At 40.1% G+C, this 12,026-nt stretch overlaps 1 protein-coding gene across 1 annotated transcript in view; it reads right to left on the reverse strand.

Moving 5' to 3' along the window:
* Positions 1–2,314: 2,314 nt before the first annotated feature.
* The window catches only part of tead1b (TEA domain family member 1b), a 33,283-nt gene continuing 23,571 nt past the window's right edge, over positions 2,315–12,026 (reverse strand). Inside the window, exons 4-11 of the mRNA XM_080458833.1 lie at positions 11,067–11,198; positions 10,731–10,777; positions 10,499–10,560; positions 8,658–8,782; positions 7,036–7,209; positions 4,239–4,379; positions 3,955–4,107; positions 2,315–2,462 (exon numbers count right to left, since the gene is read on the reverse strand). Of these exons, the coding sequence (XP_080314959.1) occupies positions 2,349–2,462; positions 3,955–4,107; positions 4,239–4,379; positions 7,036–7,209; positions 8,658–8,782; positions 10,499–10,560; positions 10,731–10,777; positions 11,067–11,198 (948 nt within the window). The 3' untranslated portion in view covers positions 2,315–2,348. The remainder of the gene's footprint in view (positions 2,463–3,954; positions 4,108–4,238; positions 4,380–7,035; positions 7,210–8,657; positions 8,783–10,498; positions 10,561–10,730; positions 10,778–11,066; positions 11,199–12,026) is intronic.

Consider the following 12,026-nt stretch of genomic DNA (forward strand, 5'->3'; position numbering starts at 1 on the left):
AAGAAGAAAAAAAAAAAAGAGAAGTGTGTCTGCTGTGCCCTGTCAGCGGCGTCGCAGCATCATTCAAGGTGATTTTGTGAAAGTCTGACGACTACTGTGGTTTCTCAACACACGTGTGGCTGTGAGAAAGAGAAAAAACCCACAATGCTTCGGGAGAACCTCTTCTTTTTAAAACTCACTTGAACCTGCAAGTGTGCGCGAAGCCGACGGCCTCAGTGTGTTTTCAGATTGACGTCCTGCACGCAGCCAGCAGCTGAACAATATCAGGAAAAAGTCTTTGACTTCAAAGTTCAAAGGTGGTTGTTTTTTTTTTCTTCTTTTATTTTTTTAAAATACATAACTTGTGAATAGTGTAATAAAATGAATATATTTCATTTATCCAACCAGTAACTCTTCTTCCCCTGCTGTCATGGCAGTCCTTGAAAAGGCAATGTGGTGATTGGTTTCACTCATGAGTCTTTTTTTTTTTTTTTTTTTTTTTTGTTTGTTTGTTTGTTTTTGGTCTAACATTAAATTGTCTTAATTTTTGTGTTTCACTGTTTTGAAGCTGGAAATCTTAAACCAAAGGCACTTCCTTGCTACCATGCAGGACAAACAACTGACTGTATCTCTGTATTTTTGGTTCTTCTGTGATAGGAAAGGCAGTCATTCAGTGTTAAGAGGAGGTTCGTACAAAAAAAAAAAAAAAAAAAGCAGATATTTGAGGAACATTTTACAGTGTTGGAGGAAAAATGACCAGTTTCTGAGCTTAAATTTGTTTCTTAACATAAGTGTACTGCCTCTTAAAAAAGGAAAAAAAAAAAAACATCAACAAAAGTCAGATTTCCAGGAGTGTACCAATTTTAGAGAACAATTTCTAGGATACAACGCCCGAGCAATACATGGGGGGGAAAGTGTCGCTTCTGTCTCGTTCTTCCACAGAACTGATTCAAATTTCAGAGAACGCAAAAGGGGGTAATGTCAGGATATCTTCTAAGGCACTGTACACTTACGCTTTGGCAGACTGTATGATGATTTGTTCTCACACAATGCAAACACATGGAGAGATCACAGTTTTCGTGGCGTCTTTTGGAGCTCACGCACAGCTTTGACTCGTTTAAGGCTCGGGATCGGCGTAGGCCACAGAAACACGTGAGCACAGTGTGACCGTGAAGGCAGCAACACTCTGGCTTGGAGTCGTCGCACTGTCGTCCCAGAGGGGGGGGGGGGGGGGAATATACTGTCAGTTTTCTTTTCCAGTTGGGGGGTGGGGGGAGGGGGGTATATACTGAAGAAGTCAAGCCACGCTAAGTTATTTGTAGTGTCACGATAATCTGAAATGTTTTTTTTAAAAACCACAGAACAGAAGTTAAGCATCACTAAGGCAAGCACAGAACAGGAGAACAAAGTGCTTCTGGACCAGACGGGAGTCCGATGAGAGTGATTTCTTTTTACTTTTCTTTTTTTTTCCAGCAGAACTTTCACCCGTCTGAAAACCTACAAATTGTCCCGGTGGTCGTCGCGGACCCAAAAAAAGTCGCGTTGGCGGCACAGAAATGCTTAGCAGGCGGTGAAACGTCCTACACTCATGAAGCAGACGCAGGCGAGACGTTTGGTCGTGTTTTCACAGTGCTTTCATTCTGTAGTGTCTAAGACTCGGAGTGCTTCTACATTGATAAATAAATTCCTCTGAAAGCCCACTGGTCTGCTCCTTTTCACTTCTCGGGAAATCCGGCAGAGAGCCACGAGCGCCCGCTCTCAGCTACTGTGTCAATATATAGTGTTGTGAGTTTTTTTTTTGTTTTCTTTGGACAGTCTATTGGCTGTGGGTGCATGTCTGTAAATCTACAGTATGTATGCTCACAAATTATGAAGTACAGACGCACAAAACACCCTCAGAACGTATCACACACGGACCACATCAGGCTGCTGATGGGGAAGAAGAAGAAAAAAAAAAAAAAAAAAAAGGCCCGCATCCTTTTTTTGTTAACGTAGCAGAAGACAACAAGTACATTTCTATTTACCAAATAAATCGAGTAAATTCTTTAAGAACGGCCACATTTATACCCAACGGAGACCGACGCAACGCATTAAAAAGGAAAATCCTCATATTTAAACACAAAACAACTGTACCGCAATCCACAGCTGCAGTCAAACAACAAACACTTATATTAAAACAGATTCAGAACGACTCACTTCACCCGATATCTTGACCAAAAAAACTGGAGAAAAAAAAAAAAAAGAAAAAAAAAAAAGAATTGTAGGTATGACTTGTCATGTAGAGGCACTGCCACTTGTAGTTGAGGTTGGTAAGTCTATGAAAAGGAGGGGAGGGGAGGAGGGTGGGAGAGACGGTTTCAGAGACGGTTTCATTCCTTTATGAGTCTGTAGATGTGATGCTGGGCGCCGTGCTCGCTGTTTGAAACTTCGAACACACACGCCATACATAGCAACGTCTCCTGGGTGTCCCTGTTCGTCACCACCTGCAGGACAAAACACACAACACTCAAATAAGGTGGGGGGGGGGGGGGGGGGGGGGGGGGGTTTACACAGGCTCCCTCTAGTGGTGGGTAGAGGAACGTCACTTTCTTTTTTTTGTTTTGAAAATCAAAAAATTTAAATGATCAAATTAGAATGATCAAAACTGTACAAAACTTAAAAGGCAAAAATATTAAATACATGAATGTCATAATTTCTTAATATTCAGATCACTGCAATACTGCTAGCAATACTCAGCATTTATGATTTACTGATCTCAGGTTTTTCTGCTATATTGTTTGACGGCGTGTGGTGACGGGTGTGTTTCATACTAACATTTAGTACAAACATTTCTAATGTGAGTAGATTTGAAATGTGGAGTTTTGAGAGTTACTATTTTTTTTATGTTTTATTTGGAAGAATTTGTATTATCTGTGGCCTCATTAGGAAGAATACCGTTTTGAAGAAATGGAACACTGTCTCAGTCAGCTTATTGTACGTTTGTGTGAAAGAAAGAGAAACAGCCGTTATTCTCGTTTGTATGAGAGATGAAAAGGTGTCATACCTTGTTAGGATTTGTTTTTCCGTGTTCATGTTTAAGCTCGGGAGCAAAATTTCAAATAACTATTCAGCTGAGAAGGTAAAACCATTAAGTAGGATTTACCATCCGACAGTATCGATGTAAATATGTGAGAAAATACTTGGAACAATGAAGAGTAAAAAAAAAAAGAAAAAAAAAGAAAAAAGGAAGTTACTGAATGGTTCAAGATACTTTATACAATTTGCCTTTTAAAACGTTATTCAACATAGTTGCTGGACAAAGAAAATGAGCAAGAAAAATGCTTCCACAGCCATATCATGACGTTATTGTGGATAAGCTTGTAGCGAATTACCTGCCGGACAATGGCAATGCAACCGGAGGAATGTGTCACTTTTATTCAGCAACAAGTAAGAGAGGGCAAAAAAAAAAAGCATCAGAGGTCATGAACGATTGCTAATGGAAACATGTTTCTGGTTCCTCCTGCAGGCTTTATGCTTCTTACATGCCTTTAAGAAGTGGTCGGGAAGCACTTCTTCATCTATCATCTTCTCTGAAAGCCCGACAGTTCCTAGATTTGGGAAATACTTCATGAGTTTTCAGGACTTATAAAATGAGTGTGAGGAGCTCAGCCTGGCGATGCAAATTTGTGTGTGTGTGTGTGTGTGTCTCTGCATCTCTGCTTATTTCTTTCCGTTCCCTCAGTAATGGTGAATATCCCTTGATGACCTCATGTGACGACTCATAACGGGTCCCTGCTCACCCTTACCCTCCCCTTTTCCCCCTGGAGATAATGAGGCTCCTCACACTGCGTCTCATCCCCCGAGGAATGAGAGGAATGCGAGCCCAGCGAGAGGAACTCATCTCAAAGCAGGAGGCCAAGCTCGAGCCGCCAACAAGAGGAGAAGAAAAGAGTCCCGGAGAGGCATGCAGGTCACTCAGGTCAGTGAGGTTATTACCAATAAGATTGTGAAGTTCTCCAGCACGCTGTTCATCATGTACTTCTCAGGCAGGTGCTTTAGCTTATGGATGAAGTTGATCATGTATTCACACATGGGGGACCGACTTATCCGGTAGACAAATCGTCCGTTTTCAAACCGCGCGTATTCAGTCTGAGGAAGGGGGGGAAAAAAAGAAAAGAAGAAGAAATGAATCGATCAATGAAATCATCAAAGTGTAAATCATCGATATGATTCAAAATCCACCCGTCACCGTTTCCAAGGGCGAAGGTTTGATCCCATACCTCAACTTTCTCCACCACCTGCTTGCCAAAGGAGCAAACCTTTGTGGAGCACGTGATGGTCATGTTCTCCGAGCTCTCGTACTGACTGGTCACTCCGTAGAAAGAACCGCCATCGTCCTGGATGTTGCAGTTCAAGTCAGCCTGAACCACAGGGGAACAAAGTACCATTTACTGATAGAGTCCTGAAGGTACTTATTATAATTATCCCTGAAAAGGTAATACTTCATTTGGCAATATTCAGTTATTACTCATACCTAAAATGAATTCAAACATTTTAAAAGTTTTGATGGGAATAATTAGGACCTCCGGTTCAACACAGGCAAAGACTCCGATCTTATGAATTTTATTCTATATTTTGAGAAATGTAAAAGAATCTGCATGCAAAGTTTTCCGTTGAGGGACAAACAGGGTTAATTAAAGTATTATCTTAATATGTAATCCTCATAATAGCACAAGAGCATGCAGGCTTTTCTATGCGGAGTCTAATAAAAATAATTACAGCTCAAGTGTGTAAAAAATATCACATTTTTACATTTTGAAATGTTTGTCAAGTGGAGAAACTGGATGGCATTGGACTTGGACGACAGCTCAAATCCAGGGAACCTTGAGTTGGACGGACATGATTTTCTCTCTCAAAGGAACCGTGAAAACATTTTTTTTACAAGACAGGAAAAATTAGCCCGTTTAAAACTGGAGGTCCTCATATAATGACCAGCCTGCAACACAATGCACACCTGCAGCTCTTTCTGCAAGTCACGTTCACTGAAGAGGGTTTTTGATAATCTTATATCATTAAATTTGATGCAGTAGTTAGAATGCTTAATTTCAGACGTGTTACATTTGTTGCAGGTAAAAGTTTTTAGTAATTGCTGGCCATTGGGATATCTTTTCCGAAGGGAAATATATAAAACGATGCATTTCAGGGGTTTAAACCCCCCCCCCAAGAAAAACATTTAGAGACCATATTTGGTAACGTGTGCAGCTCTCTGTGCTCTCTTCTGAACTCCACACGAGGGCAAATATAGGACTATGAGAATAAAAGTGCTAATTATCGAGATGAGTGTGACTCTTGCAGTGTTTCTTATAACAGCGTCAACACCATCATGTGTGGCTCCTTTTTCACACAGGATCTCCTTTTCCCAGTGAGTGCACCAAATTGATACATTTGCATAAAACTATGAAAAAAAGAAAAGAAAAAGAAAAAGGTGTGAAAAGCAGTGCTTGCACTAAACACACGGGCAAAAGACTGGTACGTCCTACCGAGTGTGTTTTTTTTAAATAAATATCTCGTTTTTTTTCTTTTCGGGCAGTAGCGTGCGATGTATAGGACTGAAGTCCAATGCAGTTTAGATGAAAGTAGTGAAACTATGTCAACACAAAGACAAAAAAATAAATAAATAAATAAAATCACGTCTGATGATGATGATGATCATTTGGACTTGTGACTTTTGGTTCACGTGTTGATTGTTTTGTTCAAGGTTTCACTTTTTTTTTTGCCTTGACCAATACACAGGTCAATACTTAACACTAGATTTTCACCAGGCCCCCGGCGGACATTGTCGACATGAGACGCTACGTTTTTGTTTTGGCCCCAGAATGTGAATGTTTAAAGCACCGTGTCATTGTGTGCAGACTAATACGACTGTCACTACAAAATATGTAAATGATTACCTCTTTAAATATAACTAGCGGTTGTCTTATTAGCATCAAAAGAGTGAAACATGTTGGTTTTGCATTTAGAAAAATCGGAATACAATGGAAAGGTTCATTTTTCCGCAGAATTGATTTCCTATTTTTGTACACAAACTGAAGTAGTTCAAGCAGAGCTTGTTTCGTCGTTTAGCTTGTATCTCACGCAAATTAAAACCTGTCATCTTAAAATGTTGAAAGATTAATTAATGACAATAATTAGAAAATAAAGGTCATTGTTTTACCAGTATTTTTTCTAAGACGCACCTGTACGGCTGGAACCGCACTACGCTCTCAATGTACGGGGCGTAAACAGGACCTAAAGTCTATCTGATCACGGAGCTGTTGAGATTATCCGCGCATCAAATAAAAAAAAAAAAGGTTTCAGCCACATATTGAAAACGCATGTTAATGTGCTCATTCCCGAAACAAGACTGGAAAGAGGATTAAATGAAGTTACGTTAAAAGACTGATTTACAAGGTTGAACGAGTCTGCTCCTGGAGGGCAGCCTCTCCATGCCCTGAACATCCTGTTCATTACCGACACAAAAAGAGGAGACATCCTCCTACAACATTCTCCTCCTTCATTAAGCAAAGCAGTTATACATTCATTATTGTGCAGATTCTGTCTTTCATTTGAAATTTAGATTCGTCGGTCACTTCAAAAGGAATTTGAGAGGACTTGGTCCAAGTGCACTGGGTCCTACTTTGTTGGCTGCCGCTAGTTAGCATTTTGCATCGGGGAGGAAATACATGCGATGTTTAAACAGCCATTAGGAGTGCAACCAGGTCACCCCATTGTTTAGAGATATTACGCTGAATTAGCGAGTGCTTTGATCAAAGGCTCTCCTGCTATGCAAGTCCAAATATAGCAGAGTGCATTCTGCAAACATTAAGAGAGCAATCTTCTCCGTGCGGACTGATTACGCTCAATCACTAAACACGAACCTGAGCCGGCTGGAGCAAAACAGGATTCAGCCACCGAGCACACCACAGCGAGCAAATCCTTACAGCGACATGAGGACTGATGTATATAAAACATAATCAAGCCGCAACATGTGCAGATTTTATCGGCTGCATGTCAGCATGGCTGATAAATTACACTCACCCAGAATTTTATAAGGAAGAAGGAATTCTGTGGTCCTTTCCCGTACAGCTCCTTCAGTCCTCCTTTCTTCTCTGGAAACTTGTCATAAATCTGACGAATGTCCACGGACTCCAGCAGGGCGTCGCTGTAGGAGTGATTTGTCTGTCCGATGTGTACAAATAGGTGCTTGTTGTACTAAATAGAACAACAACAACAACAACAACAAAAAGCCAGAACATTAGAGTTGTGCTTTCGCATTTCCTGAAAAAAAAAGTCCGATTCAAGACGGTCGAGGCTGATTTCAACAACGGTAGCCTGCCTAAATTTAAATAGAAATTGTCTACAACAAAATTGCACTTCAATATCCAGTAATTCATCACAGACAGGATCACTGGAGGAAAACAAGCCATTTCTGACAAATAACCATCACATTCAACAAGTCGTAGCCTGGATTGGACTGACAACATAACAATGATGATGAGAAATTACCCTTTGCAACACTGCTTTTTATTAATCTCTGAGTGGTTTTAAACAACTTCTCCACTTTAGGATGTGTAAATTAGGTATTAACATTCTGCTTCACTAAAGCAAAAATGAACTGATCCTCTAGTTTGTATTAAGCAAAGCTAGAAATACTAGACTGCTTCCACTAAACTTCAGAGCCTTTCGGAGATGCAATGCATTTTGATGAAACCATTTCATTACAAACAAAAACATTAATTTTTTTTATCAGTTCTTATGGTTAGTGAACTTTTGGTAGTGTGCATTTTTAAAATGAAATACATAAGGAATCATACTTAAGTGTCAATATATAATAGAAGTGTTATATTTGCATTTTACAGATTTTGACAGACTTCTCTTTTAAACCAGAGAGTCCCTTTAAAAATTTAATTTGTTTTGCAAATCTCAACAAATCATGGCTATCACAAAAAAAAAAACAACAACAACCACATTGCACATAGTCAGGCATATTTAACACTTGAGAAATAAAATCCTTCGTCAACCTTAAACAACATTCACTTATGCCCAGTATACCAGTTACTTTGTTTAAAACCCGATATCTTAGATACACACAATATGATGAATGGAAGCGGCACGCTCAGAGAATAACATTTTCTCTTCGGATTGTTGTTGTCCTTGTTGTGACCATATTAACCGCTGTCGTGTGGAGCTGCACTCTGGTTAAAAAGCTCACAGAGCAGCCAGACTAACATGCAGCCTTCGGGGCAAATGCAACAATTTCAAGCATTTAGCTGCATGTAAGATTAATGGCCGTTGTCATGCGATATCAATCCCAAAACTGCACGGGATAATGTGGATAAACATTTATATGCTAAAGCAAACAGGAAATATAAGCGAGTTCACATTTTGTGTGGCTGTGTATTGTCTTGCTGAGCATTGGAGCATAAAAATAGGTTTAGCATGCCTTTTAAGGAACTGATGAATCAATATCTCTGCAGGTTTCCATGTCATTTGTTGCTACAGGCCAGACTACACTCCTCTCAGCTTGGTTTGGCCTCCTCTCAGCTGTCTGCCTGGGAAAATGTCCCAGTGTATCCATGGAGGGAAGGACGGGATGATAAGAGGTGGGAATGAACACCGAGACCGGGATTTTTCATGTTTTGGTGTAACGCTCTGCTCACCGAGTCTTGGTCTCTCTGCTGCTCTAGGAAGGCGGAGAACTCCACCAGTCGGAGTTTAGATGTGCCAATGGAGCGGCCTTGCCATGCTGGTGCCGTGGGCGCGGGAGCTGCTGTGGGCTCGTAACCTGCAGGAACAGAATCATCCTCTCAGTGGGCTGATTTACAGCACAGCCTCAGCGTGTTCAATCTGGAACCCTTCATTACATTCGTCAAATCGTTTCAGCGCTTGTGGGGACAATGTTAAAAATTCAGATTTCTTTATGTTGAAATGAATGTTAACTGGCAACAGCACAATTATTTAATAAACTGTATGAACATAATACTGTCTGCTTGATGTATATGATAATGTATTGAAAACTTTACACAAATAAATCTTATTTCTTTAATCTATTTTAAAAAGAAAAATGAAAACTTGAATACCACAACAGTCTACAGTTGACTCAACTGTCCCGTTTGACTGATACTGGAGCAAACAGTTAATTGTATTCAATGACGTAAAATCGATGGAAAATAGAGCTTCTGTAACTGGTTCCAGATCTTGAAATCTTTTCTCCTGCTCTCTCCCAGGAGCAGTGCAGACATCAGGGAGAGCTGCAGGTCCAACGCATCAAAACCTGCCTGCTTTGCCCCTGCTTACTCTCAGCAGATCTCTTTCAGTCAGTGGATCTGTGCCACAACATCTTTAAAGGAATAGAAGAAACAACTAAGGAGGTTCTGAAATGTATTGAATGGATTACGTGAAAGATGAGAGGGTCTGATTCCACCAGGGACATATCAGCCTGTATGTGTGCCACAATGAGGTACGACAACAGCGAATCAATAAAATCCATTAACAATGGATTAGTGAAATTGTTGGAGGAAAATGTTTGAATGGAATCACGGTGAGTGCCACACATTCTGGTGAGGCTGTTTTTTTTTTTGTTTTTTTTTAAATTCTTGCCTCATCAATAAATTGTATTTGAAATGTGGATACATTTTTTAAAAAATGTATAATTGTGTAAAGACCTTCCAAGACAATAAAAAGTAAAACATTATCCCTCTTTTCATGTTTTCATCCGATATCAATCCTTTTTTTAAGGTCTTGCTGTATTAAGTTTGTGCAATGACCGAATTCATGCAGACCAGCCATTAAACAGCTTCTTACTTTAGTTGAGTTGCTTTTTAAAAAAATATAGAGTTTATTTTAGAAGATGAGAAACATGTAAAAACAACATGGAGGCTGGTTAAAAGACTCTGAGTGGTTCACAATAATAATAATAATAATAATAATTTAAAAAAAAGTGTTTCCTGCCAAAATGTATAAAGATTGAGCTCAGCTTTTCTCCAATATTACTGCACGTTTCTAACTGTGCAGGTTATGTACATACGACATGTTGGAGAAATGTGTTTGTGATTGGACGTCCACATTCATGACGAGCATGTGGGTGAAGAGCTCCATTTCTCTTCCTGCTAGTTTTTGAATTTCCCAGAAGCCATAACTGGTCTAGGTGTTGTGGTTATGAGAACTCTGTATGACAAATACAACCTGGCAACATATGTTACATTAATGTTAGCTGTTGGACAGCAATATTGACTTAACAGCCAAAATGAAATACTGTTCCACATCTTTAGCATTTAGCTGAAATAACATAAACCAGTCAAGGAACATTCAGGCAACAACATGAAAGGATGTCTTTTAGCTCAACGGATGTAATAAAATGAACAAGTGGACTATAAAAATACTAAAAAAAAAATTTGGGGGTGGGGTGGGGGGGCAGATATGAAAAATAACAGGAATTTAGAGAGGAAATGTTTATTTTTCATATTCAAACAATACACTCTTCAACCAGGCTGAATCTCACTTGAAATGGCTGTAGTGACTGCTGGCTGGATGGGGTAGGGTTGCTGGGTGAAAGGCTTGATACTGGAAGAAGAAATAACAATTATTACAAAAACAAAACAAACAAAAAAAAGCCCCGAAAAACAACACACAAAATTTTTTTAAATACATTATTTTTTTGCTTTCTAAGGGTTTCTTTTGATTCAGGATTTTTTTTTTTAATTTTTTTGCTGTTGATAGAATCTGACACTTACTCTTGTGAGGATCCCGGCTGACCAGTCGATATCATACCCTGCCATAACTAGAGAATGAGATTTATAAATAGACAACAAAGAACAAACAACAAAGAGCATCCAATTGTGAGCAGCTGTTAGTGACAAGATCAAAATGGCTCTTAGCTTCATGTTCAGTGGATGTAGTTATCTTGACTACCACTCCTTTTGATCATGTGCTTATCTGATAGGGACAGTTGTGCAAAGCTGTGGTGTGTAATGTGATTTGGCCTGGGTGTTGGTGTGGTTGGCCCTATTGCTGCCCTGGGTGAAGCTGGACAGGATGAATCAATAGCGGGGTGCCGGCAAGGCTCTTACCCCTGCTCCAGGGAAGGCTGGGCGAGGGATGCCTGGCAGGCCGAGCTTGTTGTGAATAGCCGTGGCAGAGACGATCTGAGCCGAGGACATGGAGGCCATGCTCTGGAGGGCTTTGTCCTTCACGGCTTGGTCCTTTAACAGCAGTCACAAAAGGCTTAACGCTCACACAGAGGGGAGAGGAGGGGCATGTTGCAGGGAGAGGTAGCAACAACCAGACTCTAAACAACACACTGAACACACCACTGGCCTCTCTCACAACAGTAAACAGCAAGTGGGTTAAAAGAAGCAGCATCAGCGTTGCTTTGCTCAGAGTTGGCTTTTTTTTAAGGTATGTGCTTGACTATGACAACAGAATTCCACTAAACTGGAGCTACCGATGGTATGCATCTTTTTAGAAAGTCCTTCAGAAGCATTTTTCCCAAATTTATTTACATAACACATGTAAATAAAATAAATATTTTTCCCAAGTAAAAGTTGAAGGACACAACTTAGTTTAGCTAAAGGTCTTTCCCATCCGGAGCAACATGATTTTGTTTCATCTTTGGACCAATTTTTATTTTATTTTTTACATTTATAGTGAATGCTCCGAGTCAAAAATGTTAACATTAACTCCACAGTAAATAATACACTTTGGTTTGTGTGATAATGCATTTTCTACAAAGTGCACACATGGGCAGCTCATACACACTCACAAACCCATGCAGACTGACTGGTGGCAGAAGCTACAGGTAAGCATGCTGGCAGTACAGATGCTGTTGGAGCAGAGACAAGCTACAGTACGCTCACAGTAAGGGAGACACACAGAGACCAATACATGGAGAACACACAGGGCAGCAGCTATTGTGCCACTACAACACAAATGCTAAAGGAGCAGCTGAGGGACGAAGCAGGCCCGAATTAAAAGCACAAACAGGAAGTCAATACTTACCATACTTGTAACCTGAATACAAACAAAACAGG

Source organism: Lipophrys pholis, assembly GCF_963383615.2.
Source record: "Lipophrys pholis genome assembly, chromosome: 2".
Classification (NCBI taxonomy): domain Eukaryota; kingdom Metazoa; phylum Chordata; class Actinopteri; order Blenniiformes; family Blenniidae; genus Lipophrys; species Lipophrys pholis.